We start from the raw sequence: 11122 nt of genomic DNA on the forward strand, positions 1-11122 counted from the left end.
TTATGTTTTAATAGGTTTAAATTAGCGATTGTACATGCATATTTCTGACACGAGTTAAATTTAAACATAAACTGTCTTCGGTCCATAATTACTAAGTCTGCTGATCATAAAAATCGTGTTACTATCGATATGGTTTTGCGCATCTTTTTCTTTTTTTTTTTAATCATGTTGATATGTCCTCCTTATTAAAGCAAATTAAACTAACTAACTAACTAACTACCCAGCAAAAAATAATTGATGTCATACTTTACAAACGACATCTTAATCACATCTAAAAATGCGATTGCATACTTTTCGCTTTTATAAACCAAACATACCCAGCAAAAAAAGTGATGAAAAAGAAGTAGAATTTTCACCACAAATAACATACTTGAAGTACTTCCAATTTTGGTGAAAAACCTATGAATTTTACATTTGCGTGTCATTGGAGGGATGTTGTTCATTTTTGACAACTTTGAACTATATCTAATCTTATTCATAGATGCAGTAAAAATCCGATATTGGATGTCAAAAATAAACCACATTCTTTCAATGACACGCTTATGTAAATTTCATTGGTTTTTCACCAAAATTTGATGTACTTCAAATATGTTATTTGTAGTGACTTTTCAACATCTCTTTCCTCACTTTTAACTCGGTTTTTATTTGTAAGGAAATATTTGGTTTATAGAAGCGAAAAATATGCAATCGCATTTTTAGATGTGATTAAGATGTCGTTTGTAAAGTATGACATCAATTATTTTTTGCTGGGTATACATACAAATTAAAACACAGTTAAAAATGAGAAAAGAGATGTAGAAAAGTCACTACAAACAACATATTCGAAGTACTTCAAATTTTGATGAAATTTACATAAGCTTTTCATTGAAAGAATGTGGTTTATTTTTGACATACAAATATCGGATTTTTACAGCTTCTAAAGATAAGATTAGATGTAGTTCAAAGTTGCCAAAAATGAACAACATCCCTCCAATGACACGCTAATGTAAAATTCATAGGTTTTTCACCTGAATTTGAAGCACTTCGGGTTACTAGTTGTGATGAAAATTCTACTTCTTTTTCCACACTTTTTTTGCTGGGTAACTAACTAACTAACTAACTAACTAACTACTAACTAACTAACTAACTAACTAACTAACTAACTAACTAACTAACTAACTAACTAACTACTACTAACTAACTAAACTAACTAACTAACTAACTAACTAACTAACTACTAACTAACTAACTAACTAACTACTAACTAACTAACTAACTAACTACTAACTAACTAACTAACTAACTAACTAACTAACTACTAACTAACTACTAACTAACTAACTAACTAACTAACTAACTAACTAACTAACTAACTAACTAACTAACTAACTAACTAACTAACTAACTAACACTAACTAACTAACTAACTACTAACTAACTAACTACTAACTAACTAACTAACTAACTAACTAACTAACTAACTAACTAACTACTAACTAACTAACTAACTAACTACTAACTAACTAACTAACTAACTAACTAACTAACTAACTAACTAACTAACTAACTAACTAACTAACTAACTAACTAACTAACTAACTAACTAACTAACTAACTAACTAACTAACTAACTAACTAACTAACTAACTAACTAACTAACTAACTAACTAACTAACTAACTAACTAACTACTAACTAACTAACTAACTAACTAACTAACTAACTAACTAACTAACTAACTAACTAACTAACTACTAACTAACTAACTAACTAACTAACTAACTAACTAACTAACTAACTAACTAACTAACTACTAACTAACTAACTAACTAACTAACTAACTAACTAACTAACTAACTAACTAACTAACTACTAACTAACTAACTAACTAACTAACTAACTAACTAACTAACTAACTAACTAACTAACTAACTAACTAACTAACTAACTAACTAACTAACTAACTAACTAACTAACTAACTAACTAACTAACTAACTAACTAACTAACTAACTAACTAACTAACTAACTAACTAACTACTAACTAACTAACTAACTAACTAACTAACTAACTAACTAACTAACTAACTACTAACTAACTAACTAACTAACTAACTACTAACTAACTAACTAACTAACTAACTAACTAACTAACTAACTAACTAACTAACTAACTAACTAACTAACTAACTACTAACTAACTAACTAACTAACTAACTAACTAACTAACTAACTAACTAACTAACTAACTAACTAACTAACTAACTAACTAACTAACTAACTAACTAACTAACTAACTAACTAACTAACTAACTAACTAACTAACTAACTAACTAACTAACTAACTAACTAACTAACTGGTATTACTCTAATGTAACGGATGGATAAATTACGTGGTCATTACCTAGGACATCTTAATGTTAATTGGAGTTAATGTTAATTTACGCGCGTCTTCAGAGTGGTCTTATATTTTGCAGAGTATTCGTATTTTTGCTAAATTGCAAAGTCCACGGATTAGGACGTTTAAATCAAATGAAATAAATTTGCTGTTAGTTGTTTAAGATTCTGAATGATCTAAAAAATACAGTATTTTGATAGCACATTCAATTAACTAAAATAAACAAAACCACCAACCCATTTAAACAGTAAAACTGTAATGAAAACTTTACGAATAAACCGAAAAGTTCGACTGTAGTGCGGTTATTATATTTGAGTTATTTGTATTATCTGCAAAACAATCAATTATTTACATAAACATAAACAACTTGATTAGAAGTGTATTTATTTGCAAATAGTACCAATGTTTTTTGGAGAATTAAGCATGTGAATGAACATGCCAAAAATAAAACGTTAGCAGGTACTTAAGTGGAACTTGTCGATCAAAGTAGAAAGTAGTTTGTTGATTTTTTTTGTTTTATTAGATTCAAAATTTTTTCTTATCACCACAGCTATAGCATAATAACACAGAATCCCATTATACTTAACTAATCAATGAACAAAATATATAATAAATATATAGTAAGTGTATATTGTATATTGATAACACGATAAGACATTAATAATAACCCATTGGGAAATTTTGTGATATTTCTGACAGAGTTCCTAAAAGATTATAGTTGTTCTTTCCTAGCCCAAATGTTTAATTAAAATGGTGGCTTATATCGGTTCAGTATCTGTCGTTAAAGACCCAGGCGTGGGACTGGTGTATCTCAAATTATTCGGAACTATCAATATTGTTAGTATAAAAATTAAATTTTCCAACAAATTTAAATGTCCACTATCTTTTAATCAGATTAAAAAAACTCATCGCCCCAGCATGGGTTAAAAACAGTGTGATTTCCTGTATTATATTTGTTGCTTTTTGAAATCACTCAAACATTAAAACAACAAAATCTTAAGTTAACAATTAAAGAATTATGAACAATATTTTTCAGTTTATTTCTTAAATCGTAACAGTAAAGGCTGAATTCCTAATCCGACAGCTAATTAAAAAGAAAAAATATATTTGAAGTGCAAGAAATATAAAAATCGAAATTAAATTTAAAGAAAAATGTCAAGTGGTCAAAACGGTGTAGATACTGCTGCTGCTACCAATGGCAAGGCTAAAGCAACAAATGTTGCCAAGCCCCCAACTAAAGAAACCAATAGTAATGGTTTTTCAATAACACCTAATCACAACACAACTGTACCCAAAGTATTCGAGGGAAATGATGAAATTTTGGATCCATTTTGTGATCCTAAACAGCCTCAGAAAATATCATTCCATGATATTACATCGGCAGCATTTCTAATTAAGGATGGTGTAGAAAGGACGCCATGTCCGGTAAGTTAAATATTCAGACCCAAATTATAATAATTATAATTTGAATAAAAACATCCATACTATTTTCTGATTTAGGTCCTAAATTTCAATTGTTTACTAATTTGTTTCCAATGTTATTTTTAGCGCTCTACTACTTCGGATTCCTATGGCATGGATTTATATTTAAAAAAAGATTTCTTGCAATATACTGGCAGGTAATACAAAGTTCTATATAATATCTGCTTTTATTTTTCTTTAAAATTGCGTATTATTTTATTGTTCTAATTATTTTTCTAAATTAAATATTCTTTCACGTGATTTTTATTTTAGAAAAAGTTTCAGTTTAGCTATAAGTACCGCCAGACTTTTGTTTTATTTAATGTTTATAAACTAAAAAAACTGATAAAACGGTCCATGTATTTATTAATTATGGGTATAGTTAGTTCAATGTATGCTACAGTCTAGTGAATGTATATTATAAATACCGATAGTATTTTCTATAAAAATATTCCAGTATTATGCAGATTAATTAATAGAATTATTTGCATTATCTTTACAGGTCAAAGGTTTTCTTTATTTTGTTTGCGTTTTAAAATTGAAAAGAAAATAAATTCCAAATAATTTTGTTTATTAATCAATGTTTGAACAAATATAATTTGTCAAAAGTGATATACTTAAATTAATTAATAAGTTTAATTTTAAAAATTTATAGAATTGACGTATTTTGAATATAACATCTTATATAATTCCAAGATTTTTAGACTCGAAAATCGAGTGTCAGTTTACTTTATATCCGGGTCACATCTATATAAAAAAATAATATTTACTTTTTTCTAATTTTGCAAGTCCCTTCTGCGACCTAGTTTTGAGAATATATAGTATACGACATTTTCATCGGTTTACTGAGGCTTAATACAAATTGTTGGTGGGATAAGACATATTTTAAATGAAAGTTTTAATCTTTAATTTGATAGATTTGAGCTTATGTACCGTAAATGGTACAAAATGCATTTAATGGTTAATATAAATTTCTAATACGAATTTTTATGCTTGTATTTCTATTCAAGTTGTGACATTATAAATATTCAGATTTTATTAGCAAAATATTGTACGTATGTATGTCATAAATATTATCTAAAAAAATACTATTTTAGTTTTTTTATCACTTAAAATTTTTCTTCAAGTGAAAGTCCATTTCAAATATTTTAGTCGATCTTATCGTTATGTATATCAATAAATAATATGACATTTTGTATAATTATTATATCGTAAAAATTAGTCTTATCACGCGATAATATTCGAAAATAGTAATGGGTGTTCTTTTTATGATTAGAAAATGTCAAGGATTTTTGTAAATTTATTTTAACATATCGGTTAGAACATAGTTAATGTTATCCTTTAAAAATTCTCATCTAGACTATAGATTCGACTCTAGACTAGATTAAAGACAAGACTGGACTATAGACTAGATTACAGACTAGACTGTAGAATTGACTAGAGTACAGCTAGACTATATACTAAACTAGACTATATGTACTGGTCTATAGACTGGACGATAGACTAGACTATATAATGAACTAGACTTAAAAATTGAATAAAATGAACTATAAACTAGACTATAGACTAGACCATAGACTAGACTATAGACTAGACTATAGACTAGACTAGACTATAGACTAGACTATAGACTAGACTATAGACTAGACTATAGACTAGACTATAGACTAGACTATAGACTAGACTATAGACTAGACTATAGACTAGACTATAGACTAGACTATAGACTAGACTATAGACTAGACTATAGACTAGACTATAGACTAGACTATAGACTAGACTATAGACTAGACTATAGACTAGACTATAGACTAGACTATAGACTAGACTATAGACTAGACTATAGACTAGACTATAGACTAGACTATAGACTAGACTATAGACTAGACTATAGACTAGACTATAGACTAGACTATAGACTAGACTATAGACTAAGACTATAGACTAGACTATAGACTAGACTATAGACTAGACTATAGACTAGACTATAGACTAGACTATAGACTAGACTATAGACTAGACTATAGACTAGACTATAGACTAGACTATAGACTAGACTATAGACTAGACTATAGACTAGACTATAGACTAGACTATAGACTAGACTATAGACTAGACTATAGACTAGACTATAGACTAGACTATAGACTAGACTATAGACTAGACTATAGACTAGACTATAGACTAGACTATAGACTAGGCTATAGACTAGGCTATAGACTAGACTATAGACTAGACTATAGACTAGACTATAGACTAGACTATAGACTAGACTATAGACTAGACTATAGACTAGACTATAGACTAGAATATAGACTAGACTAGACTATAGACTAGACTATAGACTAGACTATAGACTAGAATATATACTAGACTAGACTATAGACTAGACTATAGACTAGAATATAGACTAGACTAGACTATAGACTAGACTATAGACTAGACTATAGACTAGACTATAGACTAGACTATAGACTAGACTATAGACTAGAATATAGACTAGACTATAGACTAGACTATAGACTAGACTATAGACTAGACTATAGACTAGACTATAGACTAGACTATAGACTAGACTATAGACTAGACTATAGACTAGACTATAGACTAGACTATAGACTAGACTATAGACTAGACTATAGACTAGACTAGACTAGACTATAGACTAGACTATAGACTAGACTATAGACTAGACTATAGACTAGACTAGACTATAGACTAGACTAGACTAGACTATAGACTAGACTAGACTAGACTATAGACTAGACTAGACTAGACTAGACTAGACTAGACTAGACTAGACTATAGACTAGACTAGACTATAGACTAGACTAGACTATAGACTAGACTAGACTAGACTAGACTAGACTAGACTATAGACTAGACTATAGACTAGACTATAGACTAGACTATAGACTAGACTATAGACTAGACTATAGACTAGACTATAGACTAGACTATAGACTAGACTATAGACTAGACTATAGACTAGACTATAGACTAGACTATAGACTAGACTATAGACTAGACTATAGACTAGACTATAGACTAAGACTATAGACTAGACTATAGACTAGACTATAGACTAGACTATAGACTAGACTATAGACTAGACTATAGACTAGACTATAGACTAGACTATAGACTAGACTATAGACTAGACTATAGACTAGACTATAGACTAGACTATAGACTAGACTATAGACTAGACTATAGACTAGACTATAGACTAGACTATAGACTAGACTATAGACTAGACTATAGACTAGACTATAGACTAGACTATAGACTAGACTATAGACTAGACTATAGACTAGACTATAGACTAGACTATAGACTAGGCTATAGACTAGGCTATAGACTAGACTATAGACTAGACTATAGACTAGACTATAGAGACTAGACTATAGACTATAGACTAGACTATAGACTAGACTATAGACTAGAATATAGACTAGACTAGACTATAGACTAGACTATAGACTAGACTATAGACTAGAATATATACTAGACTAGACTATAGACTAGACTATAGACTAGAATATAGACTAGACTAGACTATAGACTAGACTATAGACTAGACTATAGACTAGACTATAGACTAGACTATAGACTAGACTATAGACTAGACTATAGACTAGAATATAGACTAGACTATAGACTAGACTATAGACTAGACTATAGACTAGACTATAGACTAGACTATAGACTAGACTATAGACTAGACTATAGACTAGACTATAGACTAGACTATAGACTAGACTATAGACTAGACTATAGACTAGACTATAGACTGACTATAGACTAGACTATAGACTAGACTATAGACTAGACTATAGACTAGACTATAGACTAGACTATAGACTAGACTATAGACTAGACTATAGACTAGACTAGACTATAGACTAGACTAGACTAGACTATAGACTAGACTAGACTAGACTAGACTAGATACTAGACTAGACTAAGACTAGACTAGACTAGACTAGACTAGACTATAGACTAGACTAGACTATAGACTAGACTAGACTATAGACTAGACTAGACTAGACTAGACTAGACTAGACTAGACTAGACTAGACTAGACTATAGACTAGACTAGACTAGACTAGACTATAGACTAGACTAGACTATAGACTAGACTATAGACTAGACTATAGACTAGACTATAGACTAGACTATAGACTAGACTATAGACTAGACTATAGACTAGACTATAGACTAGACTATAGACTAGACTATAGACTAGACTATAGACTAGACTATAGACTAGACTATAGACTAGACTATAGACTAGACTATAGACTAGACTATAGACTAGACTATAGACTAGACTATAGACTAGACTATAGACTAGACTATAGACTAGACTATAGACTAGACTATAGACTAGACTATAGACTAGACTATAGACTAGACTATAGACTAGACTATAGACTAGACTATATAGACTAGACTATAGACTAGACTATAGACTAGACTATAGACTAGACTATAGACTAGACTATAGACTAGACTATAGACTAGACTATAGACTAGACTATAGACTAGACTATAGACTAGACTATAGACTAGACTATAGACTAGACTATAGACTAGACTATAGACTAGACTATAGACTAGACTATAGACTAGACTATAGACTAGACTATAGACTAGACTATAGACTAGACTATAGACTAGACTATAGACTAGACTATAGACTAGACTATAGACTAGACTATAGACTAGACTATAGACTAGACTATAGACTAGACTATAGACTAACTATAGACTAGACTATAGACTAGACTATAGACTAACTATAGACTAGACTATAGACTAGACTATAGACTAGACTATAGACTAGACTATAGACTAGACTATAGACTAGACTATAGTCTATAGTCTAGTCTATAGACTAGACTATAGACTAGACTATAGACTAGACTACAGACTAGACTATAGACTAGACTAATTTGGTTCGACACGAGTTATTGCTATTAAGTGATTTTTGGAAGTGGCTCTTATGTACATATATATATATATATATATATATATATATATATATATATATATATATATATATATGACCAATTGTATATATATGACCAATTGTAAACAGATACGAAAAAATTCTTTGAATGATTTTTATATAAAAAACACAGTTATGTCCAAGTATGGACCGATCCGATATGTATACAAAACATATTCGTGTAAAATTTTATCACGATATCGTTATTTCATGAGTTATTTACGATTAAATGATTTTCGGAAGTGGGCTTTATGTATATGAGAGCTATAACCAATTATGGGTCAATCCGGAAATAATTTCACAGAATGATTTGTTTATGTACAAAACATATTCGAGTAGAATTTTATACCGATATCATTATTAGTTTATGAGTTATTAAAATAATCTTCGTGGTATATGGTTATTGATTATTATACATATTTGGTTATTTGATTTTTGGAATTGAACCTTATATGTGAGCTATGGTAAATATAGACCAATCGGTCACAATTTTTCTAATTTAAAATGGATTTTATCGGTTTAAAATCCTGAATCCTAGGAACTTTATGAAATTCGAGTCACAACTGTTATTTCTTTACATTACAGTTTCAAAGAGCGAGGAGCCCGTTATGCTTTATTGTCCCTAACCGAAGAACAAAAGAAAGTGGGAGTAATTTCCGCCTCACTTGGAAACCATGCACAGGCTCTCAGTTATCATGGCTGGAAGTTGAATATACCCGTTACAGTTGTTATGCCTAAGGCAGCACCTATTATGAAAATTCAAAAATGTCGTAACTATAAAGCTAATGTGGTAGTTGAAGGCAAGGATATGGCTGAAGCTAAGGCCTGGGCCATGAAAATGTCCAAAGAAAAGGGTTTATTATATATCAACGGTTACGATCATCCTCATATAATGGCTGGTCAGGGTACCATTGGTTTGGAAATATTGGAACAAGTACCAAATCCAGATGCTGTTATAATACCCGTTGGAGGTGGTGGTTTAATTGCAGGTATAGCTACTGCTGTTAAAGCCCTGTCACCGAAAACAAAAGTTATTGTAAGTATTTGAGAGATTTATAAATAAAGATCAGTTATAATATTGTATTATTTTCAGGGCGTCGAATCTGCCAAATGTCCCAGTTTTTCAAGAGCTATGGAAAACAATGGTCCCATTCATACACCTATTAAAAATACTTTGGCTGATGGTTTGGCAGTTCCAAAAGTGGGCTACAATGCTTATGTTACCGCTGTGCCACTAATTGATAAAATGGTGGTGGTACAAGAGGAATGGATTGCTTTGGCTATTTTACGTTTGGTGGAAGAAGAAAAATGTGTGGTGGAAGGTGCTGGAGCCTCTGGTTTGGCCGCTATATTAGCTGGTCAACTACCAGAACTGCAAGGCAAAAAGTAGGTTTATTTTGGAATAACTTAAAAATTGAGATAATAACCTTATTATTTTTAGAGTTGTGATATTATGTGTGGTGGTAATATCGATACCACTGTTTTTGGTCGTTGTCTTGAAAGAGGTTTAGCCGCTGAGGGCCGTTTGGTGAAATTTAATGTGGAAGTTACTGATAGACCTGGTGGTATTCATGAATTGTGCGAAATACTTCACTCTTTGGGTGTGTCCATTAAAGATATTATGCATGAACGTGCTTGGTTAAAGGATATTTATACTGTAGAGGTAAAAATTTCATACCTTATTATTTAATCGTTTCATAATTAATAATTGATTTTAATTTTAAGGTTAAAGTAATTTGTGAGACCCTAGACTGGGCCCATAGTATGGAATTGAAAATAAGTTAAAGGAAATTTACTCCAAGGTACAATTTTCCGAAATACCTTTGGCTATTGATGCTCAGCTCTTCGCCCAAGGCAAAAAGTAAAGGACTAGTCCAAGTTTTAAAACAGTTATACATATTATTTATAAAAATTTTATATATTCATAAAAGTTATTTAATATTTATGTAAAAATTAGCTTTAACTATTCTTCCTCTTCATCTTCGTCATCATCATCCTCATCTTCTTTATCATCATCTGTTGATTCTATGGCTTCATGTTCCTCATAATCATCTATTTGTTTAAATTTTAATTCTTTCTTTAATAAACTCAATTGATAAGCCTCTTCCATTTCTACACTGGGATCGATGGTTTCAATAAAATCTTCTGTTTTATGTTGATATTCGTCTGCTATAGCGGTCATATGTTTCCATGACATATTACGTGATACATATTTATGACCCCATCCCAAATATATAGACTCACACAGATCTTTATAGATAAAGGTTGAGGC

The 11122-nt window shown here is 30.4% G+C and overlaps 1 protein-coding gene and 1 pseudogene across 1 annotated transcript; one reads left to right on the forward strand and one right to left on the reverse strand.

The window, feature by feature from the left end:
• Positions 1 to 3390: 3390 nt before the first annotated feature.
• Positions 3391 to 10959, forward strand: LOC119614923 (annotated as a pseudogene).
• On the reverse strand, positions 10794 to 11113 carry LOC119614924 (nucleophosmin-like). The gene has a single exon (XM_037971014.1). The coding sequence runs from the start codon at positions 11045 to 11047 to the stop codon at positions 10814 to 10816; it is 234 nt and encodes a 77-aa protein (XP_037826942.1). The 5' UTR covers positions 11048 to 11113; the 3' UTR covers positions 10794 to 10813.
• Between the last annotated feature and the right edge of the window lie 9 nt (positions 11114 to 11122).

Source organism: Lucilia sericata, unplaced genomic scaffold (genome assembly GCF_015586225.1).
Source record: "Lucilia sericata isolate MDLA Ls3-8-SP2 unplaced genomic scaffold, ASM1558622v1 Contig003677F_arrow, whole genome shotgun sequence".
Classification (NCBI taxonomy): domain Eukaryota; kingdom Metazoa; phylum Arthropoda; class Insecta; order Diptera; family Calliphoridae; genus Lucilia; species Lucilia sericata.